Here is a 10056-nt window from a genome sequence, read left to right on the forward strand (position 1 = left end):
TTTGTTTGTAAACTAACATACCAATTGAATTAAAGGTTCGATGAAATCGGCTTAAATTTCGATATAGCTTTTATACATATTTTCGTCCGATTTGAAGTAAATGGCGCACCAAACTCCTCATGTTTATCAGATATGTATCCAAATAATCAACGGGTATCCGATTGATATATACTTTAAATTGATTTACATAATTTTGTCCCATTGAAAAGAATCAACTCTATATCTGACCAAATGAAAAATTAGTATAGGTTGCAGAAAGACATGTTTATGGGTCCAATTTCATTTTACTGGTCCTTCAAAAATGCGACGTCTGTTAAGATACATCTGTTGAATATGCCCAAAGTGGTGAAGGTATTCATATAGTCGGCCCCGTCCGACTTTACTACTTTCCTTACTGGTTTGAATTGATCTAAGCATATCCATCAATTGATGCAAATTGGTATAATTCATTTAAATGGTCCAAGGAATTGGTAAAATCGGTTCGATAGTTTTAGATATAGCTCCCATATATATTTGGCCGATTTTATGTAAATGATGCACCAAAGCCCCTATTTGTCTTTCGATTTACACGAAATTGAGCACAACATACATATTTGAGTCATGATATGTGCTAAGTTTAGTTTAAATCGGTTCCCATATATATGTTCGTCCGATTTTATGTAAATCATGCACTAATTTCCAAAGGTTGGTCCGATTGGGACAAAATTTGGAATGCAGTGGCATATTGAGTCTATGATGATGTGTACTAAGTGTCCCTGAAATTGGGTAAGATTTTTATTCAGCTCCCAGATGTATGTTCCTACGATTTTATATAAAAGGAGCACTAAACTCCCACGGTTTTTCCGATTCAGTCGAAATTGGGAATAACGTACCGTAATAAGTCTAATCGGTTCAGCTTCAGGTGTATTTCCTGATTGACATATACCAATTTTTGCTTAAAATCGAACCGGATTTTTAAATAGCTCTTATACATAACTTATTGTTCCCACATTAAAATTCCGCTTTGTTTAAGGTCTGCTGAATTTATCCGTACACATATGTGGGGATACTTTATATTCCAAGAGATTCAATTTGGGAACTGATAATTTCTTAATTTATTTTTATGGAAAAGATCTAAAAGAATGGTTTATGGACTTCCGAATCCTATTTTTATTGAAGGAATGCAACAATAAATGAAAGTAACTGTGTTTTATTCGAAAGGTATTGATTATAGTTTTAGTATATAAGTATTTAGGTGTAAAACTTTTTTATAGAGTGTATATCCAATAGAATAAAATGTTAATATCCTACAAACCAAATAATATCCTTTTATTACATTTTGTTGGCAACAACGACAATAACATTACGATCAACAAGACACTTGGCAACATTATAAGCCAAATCACATTCATTTGCACCCTTTTCGTTTTTACATTCATCGGCAGCTTTCTGTAAATCATTCTGACGATTTTTCCATTCAGGTAATTCCAGAGAAAATTTAACAAAGGCCTGATCATCAAATTTGCCATTTTTAAAGGCATTCTCTTTTTCCAGCACACACTTCACATGACACTTGAAATCATCACCAAATTCGGCATTTTTATCTTTAGTGAATTTCTCAAATTCACCTGCAGCTATGGGATTCGATTCATGACACGACCGTATTGAGGCAATAAGATTATCCATATCAGCCTGCAAGGGGGGAGAGAAAAAGGAATGTTTTGAAATGGATGGAAATAAAGGATGGAGGACTAGAATATTACCTTTGCTGGCAGGACTGCTAGTAGTAAACAAAGTATGCCAATGTAGATTGAATTCATTTTTAAAATTTAGTAGATCTTTACTTGTTGGAATAACGATGTTTATTGCTCTTATGTGATCGGAAATTTTTGGAATATTTATATGAATTTATTTAATTTTAATCAATGCTAATGACCCTCCTTAATCGTATTTGTTATAGGGTTTTGTCCATTTTGTTTGCATTTATTTAATTAAAGTAATTACCATGAAAATTATTTGGTGCATGCATAAGCAAATATTAGGTAAATTGATTTTTTTATTTTATTAATTATTTAGTATATTTAAATGTGCATTAATTCAACAAAAAATTATAACTCCAACCTCCTCTTCTCTGTCACGTTAAAAATTTTGAAATTATTGTTGTTGACCAAAGACGAAATCTTTGTTCTCCTTAAGGCAGATACCAATATTGAAAGCTGTCTCACATTCATCGGAGCCTTTCTTTTCCTTGCACATATCCACTGCCTTAGTAACTTCAGCATGGCGATCTTTTAAGGCAGGATGGTTGAGAGCCTTCTCCAAAAAAGCCTTATCATCGAAAACACCCTTTACAAAAAATCCTTGTTTTTCCAAAATACATTTACCCTGACACTTAATGGGCGTTGTGGCCTTGCTGGGGTCCATGTTACTTTTCATAAACACCTGCATGTCCTCTTCGTTAACTGGGACCTCTACCTCACAGGTTTTTATGACTTTTTGAAAGTCCTCATCATTATCGGCCTACAAGGAAAAAAAATACAAAAATTAATTTTATAAACATAAATATTTTCTAATCCTGCCATAACCTCACCTTAACGCCACCAATGGCAATTGCCACCAACAATATTAAAATATTACAAATATTGTAAAACCGCATGTTTAGCTTTGCTAAAAATGTATTTTTATTTTAATAATTTTTATTCCACACAAATGTTTGTAATGTCGTCGTTGGTATTTAGTGACTGTGGCATTATTGGTTACATTGCCGGGAATTTATTGGATTTGATTTTTGCTTCAGAGAATTCTCTGTGAAAATTAATTCTTTAATTTTAATTCTTTTGTTTTTTTGTTTGTAATGTAGATTTTGTTAATAGTCCATGTAAATTAGTAATTTTATTTTTTTTCGCATAAATGCAACATTGATTATGAAAAATTATTATGTAAAATATTTGAGGTTAGCTAAATAATAACAAACTATTTTATTTGTGAAATAAGTAATTAGCTGGCAATTTGTGCCCATTCATTGAATGTATTATTTTTAGGATTCTTGGTTGGGAACACTGAAGAAAAATGTGAAAATATCAATCAAATAATCGGTCGATTATGGAACTAGTACAATTTTGTATACACATAATTACACATATTTTCTAACATATGGCACCAAGTATATACGTAAGTTCTGTCTAATATGGTGGACACTGAGGTACCTTCGACACATTTTGTTTAGAGCTCTTTACCTCAGAAATTATTCAACAGATATATGGCTGGTTATTGTCCCCTGATACTAAATTATAAAACATTTTTATACCAGAAAAATTCAGAAGTCGGACGGGCCATTCACCACTTTGGGTACATACAAGAGATGTTAATATCTACATTATCCTGTAGATAGAACAGACATAGAATATTTGGAGGACTATTGAGATGGAATAGGGCGAAATTAAATGTGCTACCTAGATAGATATTTGAACCAATTAAAAAAAACTCCATAAACATAGCATTCTGAAATCAATGAAAATATTCATGTCAAACGGGCAGAATTGGACTCTTTGTATGAAATCGTGTAAAATTATGTATGGGAGCTATATATAAACACATGGACCTAATTGAGCAACTGTTGCATACACCATTTGTTTTTTGTTATCACTCCAAATTCAACTTAATACCCTCTGCTCAAATTTCGTGTAAATCGAACAAACATAGGCCATTTATTTCAACATTTACGTAAAATCGAACATAAAAATATATATAAGAGCTATATCAAAATCTGAACCGATTTCAACATATCACACATCATTTTTTCCTCAATTGCATTCACTATGCAAAATTTTTCTCAATCAGACAAATATTGGGAGTTTTGTGCATCACTCACAAAAAATCGGACGAAATTATATATGGGAGCTATATCTAAATCTAAACCGATTTTAGCAAAACTTCGCAGATATCAGTCTGGATCTAATTAAGTATTTTGTGCTAAATTTTGTCCCAATCAGACAAATATTCGGAGTTTGGTGTATCATTCACAAAAAATCGGACGAAACTATATACAAGAGCAATGTCTAAATCTGAACCGATTTTAACAATGCTTGACATATATAAGTCTGGGCCTAATTCAGTACACAGTGCGCTGTACAAAATTTTGTCCCAATCGGAAAAATATTGGGAGTTTGGTGCACATATGGGAGCTATATCTAAATCTGTACCGATTTTCTCCAATTTCAATGGGGTTCGTCCTTGGGCCAAATAAGTGAGCAATGCCAAATTTCATCCAAATCGGATGACAAATGCGACCTGTATTTTGTTAACAAAAATACATGGACGGACAGACGCACATGCGTAAATCGACTCAGAAAGTGATTCTATGCATATTCTAAAAAGGAACAATGTGTTTATCTCGATTCCTTTTTCCTGTCACAAACATATGCACAAAGACATAATATAATATAATGAACTATAGGAGTTTATTTAATATGCGTCGGAATGTCCGAGTTGGGCGAAATATGCATCGTTCTGTTGTATGATTTGTTGCAATTTCAAAGGTAACTTCATAATGCCTCTCTCATAGAAGTCCTACTCTCTATTTGCAAAAAAACTTTAGTAGTCGATTTTCACAATCCTCCAATTAAAGAAAATTTGCAATGCAAAAAAACATGATAATCGATTGGTTTGGCGAGTCACTGTAGATCTGTGTGGCCTAGCGTTATCCTGGTGGAACAAGGCACCTCTCCTGTTGGTCAATTCTGGCCGTTTCTGGTCAATTGCTATCTTCAAACGGTCTAGTTGTTGACAGTAGAGATCAGAATTTAGCGTTTGGCCATATGGAAGCAACTCATAATAAATAATTCCCTTCCAGTCCCACCGCACAGGGTTATCGTATGTGATCCATATCTCATCTCCAGTCACCATCCGTTTATGAAATGGATCTATCTCATTACGTTTTGTCAGGGCTTCGCAGATGGAAAGTCTATTCGTCCTTTTGTTCTTTTTTTTTTTTTTTTTTTGTTAATTTGTTTGTCACCCAAACATCAAGGTTCTTTTTGAAACCAGTTTTGTGTAAATTGTTTAAAGCAGTTTTATGGTAGATTTTTAGCCCCAGAGCGATGTTACGACTGCTAATATACCGGTCAACTTCGATCATTTCTCCCATGTTATCGAAATTTTCGACGACCGGCCTAATTTTTTTATGGTATGGATGGATTTTTTATGGTAGCTATACCTAAATCTGATCCGATTTCAATTAAACACCGCATCAGTTATCTGGGCCAAACTCCGAATACTGCACATGATTTTATCTTAATCAGACAAGTAGTGGGAATTTGGAGTTATATCTAAATATGAATCTATTTCAAAAACTCCACACATATTAAACTGGACATAATTCATTACGCTGTGCAAGATTTTGTCTGAATCGGACAATCCTTGGGAGTTTGGTGCACCATTTAGTTAAAATCGGACGAAACTTTAAATGGGAGCTATATAGAAATCTGAACCAATTTCCAATTCGCATATATCTATATGAATCTACTTTAATATGATGTGCAAAATTTTGTTCGAATTGGTAGTTTGTTGTACCATTTACCACAAATCGGACGAAAATATATATGGGAGGTGTATCTAAATCATATTCGATGTTATCAATTTTCAATGGAGTTCGTCCTGGGACCAACCAAATGAGCTTTGTGCAAAATTTCATTCAATTCGGATCTTAAATGCGACCGGTATTTCGTTTACAATTTAACATGGACAGACGGGGGGACGGACATGCAGAAATCGGCACAGAAAGTTATTCTATGCATATTCTCAAAAGCCACCATGTGTCCAAGTCGTTTTCTTTTGCCTATTACAGAGATATGCACAAAGACATAATACTAAGTTTGGTGAAGGATATAAAAAGAGATCACGTCATGTCTCCGAACTTTGACCTATAGCGAATTTTCCTTCTGGCGCTTTCATATATTCACCAAGGTCTTTCATTCTCAATGGGAATTTTCCACCACCAGATCATGTCCAAGATTTTGTCCCACAGTGACATTTATCAAAGACCTAAAATGCCTACTAAAGCCTTTTTGGCTGGAAATTCCAGCTGAAACCCACACAATATCGAAAATTGCGCGCTATGTGATAACATGGACCCATTTTGATTATTTTCTGTGCAGATATAAACCAGCTTCCAAGACTCTGAAATTACAAATGTTAACCCTTTCGTCTAAAATCTTCAAAATACCCTTAATTGGTCGGAACCCATGTCAAAACATGGTCTCCCCCTCGCCGGACAATGTCATACATTCCCCACTAATAAATAGTTGTTTTTTATAAAAACAATAAACTGGGATTCAGCCTGACTATTTTGCAAATACAAAATACAAATGGTATCCCAAATAACCCGTCAACACTATAGAAATACACATTTTTATTTTTATGCACAGGATATTACCTTTATTGTTATGATACGATTATTATATATTAAATTTGCAAAAACATTAGTTTAGTTCCTTAAACACTACATCTCTTTATGAAAGTAAAAACTTTTTCTTCCGGTTGCCAATCATACTCATCCATTTACATCACCTTAAGCTGCAAATGCCATTTGACCAACTTCAGTATTGCCGAAACATTTCATTAACATATAGGCACCTTCGCAATCATGTTCCACCTTTTCATTATTACATGCGGCAATAACACTTGCTACTTCATCTAAATTATCTTTCATTGAATCTTTAGCTTCCAAATATTTCAACATTTCCTCAGCAACAAAACTACCATCATCGAAGAAATGATTTTGTTCCATCATACATTTGATGTGGCATTTAACAGGACCGGTTGCATCTTCTTCCTTCATGCCATTTTCAAAATATTTCTCTAGCTCCTCGGAGGTAGCTTTTGATTGTTCCGTACATACATCGGCGTGTTTTTCCAATTCTTCAGTTAAGTTGGCCTGTTCGGAAATATATAAAATTAAATAAATCAGAAAATTCTGTCAGTTTTATTAAATCTCACCTTAACAATAGCTGCCCCCAAAATTGCAAAGCAAACACCAAAGTAGAAAATCTTCATCTTCGATCGGAAATATCGTTACTTAGTCACTTGATGAGAAACTGTTACAATTTCCTAGAAATTAGTTCATATTTATAGTCGTGAGGTTTACGATGTAGGTTTATTAGTTTGTCTATCAAGATGTTTTGTAAACAGAAATAATTGGAATATTTCAGAAATTAGACAGATCAATTAATGTAATTAAATGCGAAGTGATACATTGTGAATAAATGATTTGTTGCTGGCGGGGAATGATATCTGTTATATGGACAGATAGTTTTCAAATGTCAAATAGTAGAACAGTTCGGATAATTATCTATAAAAACAAAATAAAGGAAAATTTATTGAAAATCGTGTAAAGTTTATCGTAATTAAAGCAGTTGCAATTAAATCGCTATCGCTATTTTCTGTAATCATTTGTGGTCCCGAAAAAGAAATTTGTGTTGACAGGATATTTTGGTGATGTTAGACTCAAAATTGTAGCCTCAAGAGAGAATAGAAAACAGAATAAAATTAATATCAGCTCGAAATTTACACTCTAAAAGTTAGTAATATATACCTATATCTGAGATATATGCGAACTATATCATTATTTGATTCAATTTAAAGCAAATTTTATTATTATACCCTCTACCATAAGGTGGAGTGCATATTAAATTTAATTAAATTATTATTTTCTTGGTCAGAATAAATTGTCAATTTATGTATGTCCGTCTTTACGTCTGTCTGTTGAAATAACGATAAAGATCACAATATTTGAGATGTAGCTTTGACATTTTGCACTGGTATTGCTATTACTCCTAGGATAGTTGGTATTGCAAATCAGGTAAATCGGTCCATGTTTTGGTATAACCCGCATACATTCTATATTAATGGGATTTTTCACAAGTATTCAATCGAATTTTCTGTAATTTCTTCGTTTGGTTCGCATTGAATATCAAATCTTCTTTCTACCGAAAATGATCAATATTGGTCCACTTTTTAGACACGTTTTTCAACAGAATCAGATCTGCTTACGACAAATTATCAATATTGCCCTATGGTATTTTGATGGGACATGTTTCTATCAAATTGGTTGTAATTTGTTATTTTGGTTTGTGGTATAGTAGCTAAATTTCTTACTAAAAATTATCAATATTGGTCCACCTTTTAGGATCGGTATTTTTTGAGCACATGATTCAACCAATTTGGGAGCAATTTAATATTTTGGATTTACTTTCAGTTGAAAATGTCCTTACCAAAAATTATCAATAATGGCCCATGTTTTCGAGTAGCTCTCATATAATTTTAAAACCCATTATTCCGTATTTTGGGGGGTTTGGGGACGTTTTTTAACTGAATTTGCTCTAATTAAATTTTTCTGGTTCTCAGGGGGTGTCATTTTAATATATTTAAGGCAATAACCTATATAACGCTATATCCCAAACTTTGGTATTTTGGGGAACTTAGACCAAATTTTGGGGAGCTTAGACCTGCACTTCAACGATTTTCTATTGAGGATAGTCCTACCAAAAATTTACAACATTGGCTCATGGTTCCGGTTAGCCCTCCCCTTTATTCGGTATTTTGGGGTTTTCTTTTTCTACCGAATTTGCACTTATGGGGGTGTCAAATCTTCCCACCAAAAAGTATAAATGACAGTTTACGGGTTGATATAGCTCCCATAGAACGTTACCATGTGATTTTTATACCTTTCACCACACTGTGGTACAGGGTATTATGTCTTTGTGCATATGTTTGTAACAGACAAAAGGAAACGAGATATACACATGGTTCCTTTTGAGAATATGCATAGAATCACTTTTTAAGTCGATTTATGCATGTCCGTCTGTCTGTCCCTCTGTCCGTCTGTTGGTGTTAAATTGTAAACAAAGTACAGGTCGCATTTATGATCCGAATTGGATGAAATTTGGCATAGGTCACTTATTCGGCCCAAGGACGAACCTTATTGAAATTGGGAAAAATCGGTTCAGATTTAGATATAGCTCCCATATATATCTTCGTCCGATTCAAGGTAAATTGTGTAATAAAATCCCTATATATCTTTCGATTTGCACGAAATTTGGCACAGCGTAATGAATAAGGTCTAGAATGATGTATGCCAAATATTGTGAAAATCGGTTCAGATTTAGATATAGCTCCCATATATATCTTCGTCCGATTTAAGGTAAATTGTGTAATAAAATCCCTATATATCTTTCGATTTGCACGAAATTTGGCACAGCGTAATGAATAAGGTCTAGAATGATGTATACCAAGTATTGTGAAAATCGGTTCAGATTTAGATATAGCTCCCATATATATCTTCGTCCGATTTAAGGTAAATTGTGTACCAAAGCCCCTATATATCTTTCGATTTGCACGAAATTTGACACAGCGTAATGAATAAGGTCTAGAATGATGTATGCCAAGTTTCGTGAAAATCGTTTCAGATTTAGATATAGCTCCCATATATAGTTTCGTCCGATTTCATGTAAATGGTGCACAAAAATCCCTATATATTCTTTGATTTGCACCAAATTTGGCATAACGTACTGAATTGAGCCTAGAATTATGTCTGCCCCTATATATCTTTCGATTTGCACGAAATTTGACACAGCGTAATGAATAAGGTCTAGAATAATGTATGCCAAGTTTCGTGAAAATCGTTTCAGATTTAGATATAGCTCCCATATATAGTTTCGTCCGATATCATGTAAATGGTGCACAAAAATCCCTATATATTCTTCGATTTGCACCAAATTTGGCATAACGTACTGAATTGAGCCTAGAATTATGTCTGCCAAGTTTCGTGAAAATCGGTCCAGATTAAGATATAGCTCCCATATATAGTTTCGTCCGATTTCATGTAAATGGTGCACCAAAGCCCCTATATATCCTTCGATTTACACGAAATTTGGCATAACGTACTGAATTGAGCCTAGAGTGATGTCTGCCAAGTTTTGAGAAAATCGGTACAGATTTAGATATACCTCCCATATATAGTTTCGTCCGATTTCATGTAAATGGTACCCCAAAGTCCCTATATATCTTTCGATTTGCACG

General features: G+C 33.8%; 3 protein-coding genes across 3 annotated transcripts; all 3 read right to left on the minus strand.

Annotated features, from left to right (window-relative positions):
* Positions 1-1311: 1311 nt before the first annotated feature.
* On the minus strand, positions 1312-1799 carry LOC133328300 (general odorant-binding protein 56h-like). The gene is made up of 2 exons (XM_061536867.1): positions 1743-1799; positions 1312-1671 (listed from the first exon to the last, which is right to left on the minus strand). The coding sequence occupies exons 1-2, from the start codon at positions 1797-1799 to the stop codon at positions 1312-1314; spliced, it is 417 nt and encodes a 138-aa protein (XP_061392851.1).
* Positions 1800-2133: 334 nt separating this feature from the next.
* LOC133328301 (general odorant-binding protein 56h-like) lies at positions 2134-2635 on the minus strand. The gene is made up of 2 exons (XM_061536868.1): positions 2570-2635; positions 2134-2499 (listed from the first exon to the last, which is right to left on the minus strand). The coding sequence occupies exons 1-2, from the start codon at positions 2633-2635 to the stop codon at positions 2134-2136; spliced, it is 432 nt and encodes a 143-aa protein (XP_061392852.1).
* Positions 2636-6547: 3912 nt separating this feature from the next.
* LOC133328303 (general odorant-binding protein 56h-like) lies at positions 6548-7032 on the minus strand. Its single transcript, XM_061536869.1, has 2 exons — positions 6976-7032; positions 6548-6913 (listed from the first exon to the last, which is right to left on the minus strand). Exons 1-2 carry the CDS (start codon positions 7030-7032, stop codon positions 6548-6550), a joined length of 423 nt encoding a protein of 140 aa, XP_061392853.1.
* Between the last annotated feature and the right edge of the window lie 3024 nt (positions 7033-10056).

This window comes from Musca vetustissima, unplaced genomic scaffold (genome assembly GCF_032173495.1).
Source record: "Musca vetustissima isolate MV318-11 ecotype Yass unplaced genomic scaffold, APGP_CSIRO_Mvet_v1 utg183604, whole genome shotgun sequence".
NCBI lineage: Eukaryota > Metazoa > Arthropoda > Insecta > Diptera > Muscidae > Musca > Musca vetustissima.